The sequence below is a fragment of the Aegilops tauschii genome, chromosome 3, assembly GCF_002575655.3.
Source record: "Aegilops tauschii subsp. strangulata cultivar AL8/78 chromosome 3, Aet v6.0, whole genome shotgun sequence".
In the NCBI taxonomy this organism is placed as follows: domain Eukaryota; kingdom Viridiplantae; phylum Streptophyta; class Magnoliopsida; order Poales; family Poaceae; genus Aegilops; species Aegilops tauschii.
The window spans coordinates 78,177,820-78,189,058 of record NC_053037.3 but is presented as its reverse complement, the minus strand read 5'-3'; the positions used below and the strand labels follow the sequence as shown (position 1 = coordinate 78,189,058).

The following is an 11,239-nucleotide window of genomic DNA, read 5'->3' as shown; positions in this document are numbered from 1 at the left end:
CGGATCCCAAGGTATATCAAAGCCAATTTTAATTAGCAATGATTTGGCATTTAGTAGTGAGCACAAAGTAACATATATCATGTAATGACGAAGTCTAACTCTCTTCCTATGCATCGTTATGTCATAAAAGAACAATTCATGCACATAAAGTAAAGGCCAATGCATAGTATAAACAGTTTCTTGCAATTTTTTCGTGTTGGAAACATAAAGAGGCGGAGATGTAGTTCCTCTCTCATAATAATTGCAAGTAGGAGCAGCAAGCACATGCATATTATACTCATCAAAATCATCATGTGTAGTAGTAAAAGGCAACCCATCAATATAATCCTTAATAAGCACAAACTTCTCCGATATAGTGTAGTTTGGAGAATTCAAAAAGATAATAGGACTATCATGTGTGGGTGCAATAGCAACAATTTCATGTTTGACATAAGGAACTATAGAAAGTTCATCTCCATGAGCATAATTCATATTGGCATCTTGGCCACAAGCATAGCAAGCATCATCAAAAAGGGATATTTCAAAAGAATCAATGGGATCATAATAGTTATCATAGCAATCATCCTTCGGTAAGCACGAAGGGAAATTAAATAATGTATGAGTTGGAGGGTTACTCTCATTAGAAGGTGGGCATGGGTGATCAATCCGCTCTTCCTCCTTTTGTTCTTCGCTCTCCTCCTCATCTTTTTCATCCAATGAGCTCACAGTTTCATCAATTTCTTCTTCCATAGACTTCTGCAAAATATTAGTCTCTTCTTGAATGACGGATACTTTCTCAATAAATGCATCAATATCGGCATTGTATTCATAATTCTCATAGCAATATTTAAGGATAGCTAAATTTTCAGGTCTATAAACAGCATCATAAAGATTTCCACATTCTTTAAATACAGATTCAATTTCATAAGCACCCATAAAAGCAACAAATTCTTCTATTTGTTCCACATCATAGTAATCATATATACCTCTAGCATAAGAAGCCAAGGTTTCATTATCATTAAAATTGCATGAAAAGGGAAGGTGTGGAGCCTTCATCCTAGAGCAACATGTATAATCATAACTCAAGCATACTTGCCGAGCATACCACTTCAACATATAAATTTGATCCCGTAATAGTTTCCCTTTTTGAGTCAAGCGATAATCCCTAAAGTATTCACATTGATCCAACGTGTCTCCCATTACCAGATTGAATGGGGTTTTCTCAGGATTATCAAAGTAGTACATAATGTCTGTCACATAACGAGCATCGAGGGTTTTAGGAGGTTCCCCATCTCCATGAGTAGCAAGTAAACCTAATTTTTTGGTATTTCGTGTTCCATATCCATAACTAAAGATAGAGAACAACTAAGAACAGCAAAGAAAAATTACTTAGTGATAAAGCAAACAAGCACACACGAGAATATTCACCCCATGCTATAACTCCCTGGCAACGGCGCCAGAAAAAGGTCTTGATAACCCACAAGTATAGGGGATCAATTGTAGCCTCTTTCGATAAGTAAGAGTGTCGAACCCAACGAGGAGCTAAAGGTAGAACAAATATTCCCTCAAGTTCTATCGATCACCGATACAACTCTACGCACGCTTAACATTCGCTTTACCTAGAACAAGTATGAAACTAGAAGTACTTTGTAGGTGTTTTCGGATAAGTTTGCAAGATAATAAAGAGCACGTAAATAAAAAGTAGGGGCTATTTAGATAAAGACACAACTAAATTAGTTTTAGTAGAGAGCTTTTTGTCACGAGAAAGTTATTTGTCCCCAGGCAATCGATAACTAGACCGGTAATCATTATTATAATTTTATTTGAGGGAGAGGCATAAGCTAACATACGAAATCTTCTTGGATCATATGCACTTATGATTGGAACTCTAGCAAGCATCCGCAACTACTAAAGATCATTGAGGTAAAACCCAACCATAGCATTAAAGTATCAAGTCCTCTTTATTCCCATACGCAAACAACCTACTTACTCGCGTATATGCTTCTGTCACTCACGCCACCCACCATAAGCAAATCATGAAGATATTGCAGACCCTACAGCGGGGATCCCTCACGCTTGCGCGACACGGGGAGCACCATAGGACAGCACCAATAATAAAACATGCAACTCAAACCAATCACGATCATCAGTTAACCCATAGGACAAAATGGATCTACTCAAACATCATAGGACAACCATACATCATTGTGAAATAATATATAGCGTTGAGCACCATGTTTAAGTAGAGATTACAGCGGGTAAAAGAGGGGTTACACCGCTGCATAGAGGGGGGAGAGTTGGTGATGACGGCGGTGAAGTTGTTGGTGTAGATTGCGGTGATGATGGTGGCCCCGGCGGCACTCCGGTGCCACCAGAAGCGAGGGGGAGAGAGCCCCCCTCCTTCTTCTTCTTCCTTGACCTTCTTCCTAGATTGGAGAAGGGTTTCCCCTCTGGTCCTTGGTCTCCATGGCATGGGAGGGGCGAGATCCCCTCCGAGATTGGATCTGTCTCTCTGTCTCTCTCTGTTTCAGCGCTCTGGATTCTGCCCTTTCACCGTTTTTTTTATAACCGGAGATCCGTAACTCCGATTGGGCTGAATTTTGGACACGATCTCTATCCGGAAATTAGCTTTCTTGCGGCGAAAGAAGGGCTCCAACCGCCTTACGGGGTGGCCACGAGGGTCCAGGGCGCGCCCCCTGCCTCGTGGCCCCCTCGGGCATCGTATCGCGTTGATTCTTCTTCCCAAAAATCATAAATATTCCAAAAAAAATCTCCGTCAGTTTTTATCCCGTTTGGACTCCGTTTGATATGGGTTTTCTGCGAAACAAAAAACATGCAACAGGAACTGGCACTGGATTAATATGTTAGTCCCAAAAATAGTATAAAAAGTTGCCAAAAGTATATGAAAGTTGTAGAATATTGGCATGGAACAATAAAAAATTATAGATACGACGGAGACGTATCAGCCAACTGTCGTGGTACTAAGTCTGACAGTAAGAATAGGGGGTACGTATGAGGAGGCAAGTTCCTAACTACGGCGAGGTTGTACACACGAGTTTACGAGTTCAGGCCCCTCTCGGAGGAGGTAAAAGCCCTACGTCTCGGTGCCCTGAGACGGTCGACTGGAATATGAGTGTGTGTGTGTGTGTTACAGGGGTGCGAACCCTTGTGCCGGTGGAGGGGGTGTCTTATATAGAGTGCGCCAGGACCCCAGTCAACCCACGTTACACAGGATTCAGTATACATTAAGACAGGGCATGTCATAAATGATCTTTAAGACTACGGAGTGAACGACTGACCATTGCCATCCTGAGTGACTTTAGGTCTTCTGTACTCCGAGCGGTTTCTTGTATGGTCGAGTGATTTCATCCTGGTCGAATGGAATTGGGGTATCCGAGTGGAATAATTGGTCGAGTGGTTGCACTCCAAGGTTACTTCAGTCGGTATCCTTTGTTATACCTTGAATGTTCTTGACTTTAGGATAGTGACCTTGGGTAGGGTGTGTAGGTCAGGCCTATGACATCGTGACAATGAGCGCTGTAATGATGCGATCACAAGAGCAGCCATGATCAAAACCAGCAAAAGGCGCGCAACGGTCGTCTCGGACGCAAAGGGAGCGATATGAGACCATGATGGCCTTTCTTTTTTCCTCTCAAAAGAACCAAATGCTGCTGGCCGGTCGACCAATGTGTGTACTAGTGTGGTGGCACTTAACACTAGCACTCACCAGTCAAGGCGTCCTACGGGCTTCCAGGAGAAATTTAACAGTATAAAAACTTACCAAAGCGAGTGTTGCTACGAAAGCAGAAGGTTAATTACTTAACAATCACAGTCACAAGCTTTTGGCCACAAAGGGTAAGCAGACAACGGTCAAGACAGTAAACAATTCGGATTGGAATCTCAGGCTGTCCTTCTCTGCTCCTTTCCTTCGAAGACCAGCAAATGTATCTAATTAAAAGAATCAATAACAGGATTTGCAGACTTGAAGTAAACAATGAGGATAACACAGCAGCCGCTGCTGCAGAACCCAGGGGGTGGAGAGAGATATCATATCCCTGTGGAACATTGCTGCTTCTGGAAGAATTCTCCAGGATCAGATATGTTTCTTGGGAGGAAGAAAAATGGTGCCCCTGGCAGGATTCTTCTGAAGCAAGCGAGCACGTGGCAGGTGCTCCAGATCTCACCACCACCTCGACCATGCCTTATCAAGAAAAGAGGATACGGGCAAAGTTGCACCGATCTCACGTACTTCAGCGGCTTCCGTAGATTCTTTCGTGAGTGGTAATATGCTTGCAAAGCTACTGCGCAAATTTACCTCTATCTAGTTCTAACATTCTGCTACAGTAGGCAGGGCAAATGAAAAGGAACTCAGATCCAGGACACTCATAAACGTAGGACTTGGGGACAGTACGCAGACAGTTGCTTTGTACTGATGTACTACCTCTGTAACTTAATATAAGACGTTTTTTAACACTATGCAGTGTCAGAAAATTTCTTACATTTTGATACGGAGGAGTATGGATTCTAGATTTTTGATACAGAGGGAGTATTAGACTAATTCTAGAATAATTTTCCGGATGAAGTTCGATGGCACAGGCTAAATCCTCACAGTGCAACCATAACAGCAGGTGTTTTCCGCTAATAATTCAGAGCAGAATATGTTTCCAATCTTGCTACTCTGGCAAAGTGCAAGTCACTGCAGCAGTGAACCACAAGAAACAAGTACCATCACAAACACATCAGAGGAACAGGAAAGACATGACAAAATTCGTCAACGTGATTGGATTAGAACACTTAACAAAAGAACAAAGCTAAAAGAATGCTGACTAAAAAATACAATAATCGAATAACCAAGAAGTAACTGGGATACAAAAAGAAGATAAATAACACTCTGAATCTCTTGCTCTAAACTTATGTCTGACTGAATTTAACTAAATTGAACTGAACTCATGCTTCTCTCTATACACCCCACACATACTATATCCCTGCTGCACCTACAATCCACTCACTCACAAATCCTCTTCTGTCCCTCTCAAACTCTTATTATTCACAACCCGATTTGCCTTCAATCTGTAGCCTATTCTCCAATCCCTTTCAACACCGCAACACAAATCGTCTCGATGCGCAGGCGACAAATCATAATCCAGAAAATTCCGCCCCACCTTACAACTAACTCTTCACGCCGGTAGCCATCAATCAAGAACACTAGCAGCTAAGCATGACAATGACCACGTAGATTTGGTGAGCTTGCCATCCATGGACAGAGGTAAGGAGGGAGAGCAAAACCATGTCTTCCTTCAGATGAATTTTTTTTGGAGAATCTATGTGTATCACTGCCGTGAAGGCGGTGGCGGTGATCCATATTCTGCCCAGGTGACGGGTGGCAATGGGTCGGGGTTATAGGGTGGCGGTGGTGGTGATCCATATTCTGCACGGGACACAGGTGGCAATTGCCCGGGGTAATAGGGTGGCGGCGGTGGCAATGCTGGTGGCGGACACGCACAGGGCGGCGGCGGGGGGCACATTGGATGCGGATGCGGGGCAGGAGGAGGCGGTGGGTGGTGTTGGACTGGCTTTGGCGGCGGTGGTGAGTGGTGGACTGGCGTTGGCGGCGGTGGCGAATGGTGGACTGGCGTTGGCGGCGGCGGTGAGTGAACTGGCTTTGGTGGTGGTGGTGAGTGGACTGGCTTTGGCGGCGGTGGTGAGTGGACTGGCTTTGGCGGCGGTGGTGAGTGGTGGACTGGCGGCGGAGGTGATGGTGGAGGCGGGGATGGCGGTGGAGGTGAAGGTGGGGGTGGTGATGGTAATGGTGGTGGTGGAGATGGCGACGGCGGAGGAGGTGATGGCGGCGGTGGGGATGGTGGAGGCGGAGAAGGCAACGGCGGTGGCGGTGATGGCAACGGCGGGGGCGGGGACGGAGGCGGCGAAGGCAGGACGAACGGCTTGCACTGGAACGCCGCACAGTTGACGGGCGGGTGGGCGTAGAAGGCGGCGCACTGCTGCCGCGTCCGCTGAGAGGGGCGATTCGGCAGGCAGTTGTCCCGGTCGCTGCCCCGGGGCACGACGCGCGCGCACGCCGGCGGCTCCCCGGTGAAGAAGTTGTATGAGAAGGTGAAATTCTTGAGCCGCGGCAGCGCGCACACGGCCTGCGGTATCGGGCCGGAGAGCAGGTTGTGCGCGACGTTGAGCTGCTCCAGCTTCCTCAGCCCCGCCACCTCCTGCGTGAGCGGGCCGGCGAGCTGGTTGTGGCTGACATCGAGCACCGTGAGCTCCCGCAGGCGGCCGAGCTCCGGCGGCAGGCATGACTCGAGGCCGTTGTTGATGAGCAAGATCTCGTTGAGCGTGCCGGACATGTTGGCGAGGCTGGCGGGGAGGCACCCGCCGAAGGTGTTGTGCGAGAGGACGAGGACGGAGACCGGCGAGTTGCCGATGTTGTCCGGAATCTCGAAGCGGAAGCGGTTGTGGTTGAGGAAGATGGCGTCGAGCGGGCGGTCGAAGAGGCGGCTGGGCACGGCGCCCTCGAACTCGTTGAACCGGAGGTCGAGGAACCGGAGCGCCGGCATGTCGAGCACGACGTCGGGGAAGGGGCCCACGAAGCGGTTGTTGCTGAGGTCGAGCTCGTGGAGGAGGCTGAGCCGGCGGAGCGTGCCCGGGATCATGCCGCAGAAGCGGTTGGAGTTGAGGTGCAGCAGCGCGAGGTCGGCGAGCAGGCCGAGCTCCGGCGGGAGGTATCCCGCGATGTCGCCGTGGTTGAGGTCGACGCCGGCGACGGCGAGCACGCGCGGGTCGGACGGCAGCGGCGCGCAGAAGACGCCCGTGTAGTTGCAGACGTCCGGGCCGGCCCAGTCGGCGGTGAGGTTCTTCGGGTCGGAGAAGATGGCGTGGCGCTTCCAGGTCTGCAGCGCCACGTAGGCGTCCTCGATGCGGCGGCTCGGGAACCGCCACGACGGATCCACCTCCACCGCCGCCGCCGTGCCGGCCCCCTCGCCCCCTCCGTCGCCGGAGAAGCCCGGCGCCGCGGCCCCGGCGGCGGCGGAGAGGGCGGCGAGCAGGAGTAGCGCGAGTCCCCTCATCTCATCTCCTCCAGCCACAATGGCGGGATCTCCGGGCGCTGTCAGAGGGAGAGGGGAGTGGAGTGGAGTGCGGGGACAGAGGGAGGGAGAGAGATGAGGAGGAGGAGGACAGAGGCCAGCTATAAACGCGCACACAGCTCGACGCGTACGGCGGAGCCGAGGGGGAAGGGAAGGGGAGGAAGGGTGTGTGGGGCCGGGGCGGGTGGGGTTTAGTATGAGCAGTGGGCGCGTGGGAGGGGGTACGTGTAGGGGGGGCGTGGGGCAGGCGTGGCAGCGGCGGCGGCTTTACTGTGGGGGGGTCCCCCGGGTTTGTCTCCGGGTTCGCGTGCTGTGACCCGTACGCGACGCGGAGGCGAGAGACGGAGCGGAGTGAAACTCGCAAGACCCTGGCTGGCTCCCCGCGCGTTGTCCAGTTCAAACTCTGCAGAGACCGCAGGTGAGGCGAGACCCTTTTTCTCTCCTTTGTTTTTACCTTTGGGATGGAGTAAAGCAACGACATAAACTATATACTACCTTTTTTTTTTGAGGGAAAAAAACTATATACTACCAGATTAAAAAAGAGCTAGTAGTATAAATGATTTTTTTTCTTTTTTCTTTTTTGAGGATTTTTTTTTCCTTTTCTTAGGGAGGGGGTGGAAGTTGTGGATGATGGCGTGCAGTGGGCTCACTGGCACGAGGATGCTGCTGTTGCTCTTGTTCCTGCACTGGTCAACGAGGAATTAAGGTGGGTCGCACGGAATCATAGAAAGAAATTCTAAACTCCCGGACCAACCTTATACATAAAATAGATACTTCGTTGGGTGTATAAGGGCATGTACAATGGTGGCATATGAATACGTATGCCTCATGACAAAAAGTAATTTGAGGCATATGTGTTGATTTTTTCACTCCAATGAAAGCTATCACTAGTGGACCTCATTAAAGAATAGAAAATGACTCTCACTACACATGCATCCCTCCTCTCCACTTTAACTTTTCCAACTTTATGCACCGGACCACACTTTTTCCCTCTAAGCACCCGCCTCCTGAAGAGGATCCTGCTTCCCCATCCGAACCTACTTTTTCTGTTATCCGATCCTACATGGCACGTGAGGCATTACCCTGGGGCTATGCATTGGCCATGCCCTAATAAACAACGCACGAAGCTAGTGCGTACAACCGATAAATAACACGTAAAGGGGTGGAGTTTTTACCATTAAACACATGGTTTGTGCATGGTTCTCACTAAAATGGTTGTTTTTTAGATATTTTTCCTTATTGATTCATGCTACCAAGGCACTAATACACTAAAAGTGTGGATTGTAATTATTTTATTTTAATTCTTTACAATCATAGGCTCCCATGCTTATGAATTTCAATATGATTTCCCGTGGTGTAACCTCAGGAATAATGTTTCTACCGAACATATGTCAAACATATGAACAATCAAGAACACAATTTTGCTTTGTTGAATACGTGTGTTGCAATGGAAGATAGACTTCACATTGGAAATATGTTTCTTCCTTCCATTATGTACTTCATTTTACACTAGTGCTACAAATTGTGCTAAAATCTTCACATACACACACAAAAAAGTCATTCATTTTGATGCACTACCCATGATTCTCTTCGTGTAAGCAATGCTATTCTTGAATTGGTTAACTTTTTCTATGCTTATGCCATATTTTTATACTGGTAATCTCATATTTGGATTTACTTTTATATTTGAAAGTGGGCACCAGTTGATGAGGAAAGAAAATGTATGGCTCGTAGAGAAGCATTTTGGACATCTGGTCTTCTTGCTTTTGAATGGTAAGTTCTTGTGCTCAGACATTGTATATTTTGATAACCTAATATATTGCATACCAAGACTATTCTCGTCAGTTGAATGCTCCATCATGTGCCTTCTGCGAAGTAGTTAGTTGCTTCACACCATTTTTCTTGAATTTCTTAGCTATTTGAGGGGAATATAACCGTGTAGCTGCTTTAGACATTAAAAAATTTGTATGAAATATCTCCTACTTAAAGAACATAAGCTTTCTGTTTTGCTCTTTTGTCATTCTGCTCCTTCCTTCGTCCCCACGCTTGGTTTTCACCGAAGAAGAGGCCAACACCAACCTCAAGTTACACCTACTACCTTTGTAGAGTGTTTATATGTGGTGTATATGCCATATATTGTTAGTGGCTACTGCCAAAATAAGGTAGGATGTGATACTAGCTGTAAACCAATTCAATCAGTTGCCTCATTAGATGATATGTCGCATTAAGCTTCTGTTAGTGTATCTTCTATGGTTGAATGACGCAAAAGCATGAAAGCCACTTTCAAGAAGAGACTATCGTTTGGTAAGTTTCACAAATCTTCCTAACAATAGTATCTCCATAGCATGATTTTCTATAGATGATTATTTTTTACCTTATTGAATAAAAAATGTTCTAAAAATGTAAGACGGTTAATCTTATGGTCTTAGTTATTGCAAATCATGTGTTTGTTTGCTTTACCTTGATACGTACTTGGTTAATTCACATATTGTATTATTTAGTATTTAACAACTGAAGCTTCATCATTTATGTTGTTAATGTTAACTATTCCGTGGGAGGTAGATGGATCTTTCTCTATAACAATAATTGAATCTATATAAAGTGTGTGTGATCTTTGCTATTTTAACGATTTTACTGTTCACCGGGAGTAGATGAGCATACATTAGGGGCATAAACATAGTTAAAAAGGAGACATGGAAGTGGGTGTGTTATAACTGAAGCTTAGTATTAGCTTGGGATGCTATTGTGGGAAATGGTAGGTAGATCTTTTCCTGCTATAATAGTCAAATCTACACGAAGTGTATACGATCTTGGTATTTATTTTTCTGTTGTAAACATGTGCATATATGAGCATAAACACTATAAAATAGACATGATAGTGGGTGGATTATAACTAAAACTTAGTATTAGCATGGGATCTTGATTTTTGCTTCTATAAATTATCTTGGTGTTATGAATTTCCTGGCAGGAAAATCAAGAATTTCATGGATTTGGTGTTTTTGCAAATGTTTCACACAAGGTATGAGACGTTGTATGTTTCCGCAACTTCCCCTCACATATTGTGATTGCTTCTATGAAGGAGATGGGTTTCTGTATAATACTATTGACGTTAGTCCTTTTGTTACTGTAATGGATGCCAACACTTGGTGGGTGTTTTTTCAATAAAATAGAAATGCTTCGGACACTATTGTAAATAATACAAGTCAAATGCAGTTATGCATAATGGCGACTACATTAAAGGCATGTGGTGCTTGTATGTGGAAACAGTTCGATGACATGAGAGGTTGACCGATGATGTAGATGGGATAGAGGGTCCAAGTGATAACAAAACTAATGGCCATGAAATTTTGCAAAACTTTTGCCGATTGTAGTGTCATTTGGGAGGTGAGTAATTTTTTTAACTACTTCCAATTATCTCAACACGGGTGCTTCCACATCATCAAACTTGATAATGCCGTTCGATTTACTAGCTTAATCCACTAGCTTTTGTTTTATCTATGAATGAGAATACTCTACTATGCAACATGCATTAGTGCATTATATGTGAGTTTCAAATCACATTGCATTTAATTGTGGCATGCACAACTTTTCATGTTACGATTTTTTCCTTATGCAGAAAATTCTCACATAGTTTAATCATAAGGACTGAATTAATATTCTACACAATTAGAAACTACTATATATCTAAATCTAGGACAACGCATGAGGTATCGTCTAGTATATAATTAGTGTACTAGTCAAGGAGGCCCTTGTAGTGCAATTTAGTTGGGCCATAACATTGAGTTGGAGCAAGGCGGCAGACAACGATGGCACAAAAGAGGATGCCGAAGGCGATGACGATTATGGGTGAGGTGGACCACACACTCTACTTGGCCTTTGCCGCGCCACCAGCTCCATCTCCCGCTCTACTCCTAGGCCAAGGTGCAGTAGACGCACACGCTCAGCACTGGCTAGCTCCACACCCATGTATGTGCCCCAACATTTCATTGTTGTCGGTGTTCTTCATTGCCAGTCCCGGTCGTCGGTGTTTTTATAGATGGTGGTCGGAGTTGAGGAAGATCGTGACCCCTTGATTAATAAGATTGATAAACTACTCATATCAATAATCACCTTATGTTTTGGAAGCTCATGTCCAATGAACTTTTAGGCCAAGCGTGCTTGGTATGGGT

At 45.8% G+C, this 11,239-nt stretch overlaps 1 protein-coding gene and 1 long non-coding RNA gene across 2 annotated transcripts; one reads left to right on the top strand and one right to left on the bottom strand.

Moving 5' to 3' along the window:
• Window positions 1–4,799: 4,799 nt before the first annotated feature.
• Window positions 4,800–7,235, bottom strand: LOC109777421 (leucine-rich repeat extensin-like protein 4). The gene has a single exon (XM_020336056.4). The coding sequence runs from the start codon at window positions 7,050–7,052 to the stop codon at window positions 5,310–5,312; it is 1,743 nt and encodes a 580-aa protein (XP_020191645.1). The 5' UTR covers window positions 7,053–7,235; the 3' UTR covers window positions 4,800–5,309.
• A 1,881-nt stretch (window positions 7,236–9,116) lies between these two features.
• Window positions 9,117–10,326, top strand: LOC120976498 (uncharacterized). Its single transcript, XR_005772036.2, has 2 exons — window positions 9,117–9,374; window positions 10,039–10,326. It is a non-coding gene; the product is annotated as an uncharacterized lncRNA (long non-coding RNA).
• The last annotated feature ends 913 nt before the right edge of the window (window positions 10,327–11,239 follow it).

Coding starts and splice junctions, on each gene's coding strand:
- LOC109777421 (XM_020336056.4), bottom strand. CDS start 7,052: ATGAGGGGACTCGCGCTACTCCTGCTCGCCGCCCTCTCCGCCGCCGCC.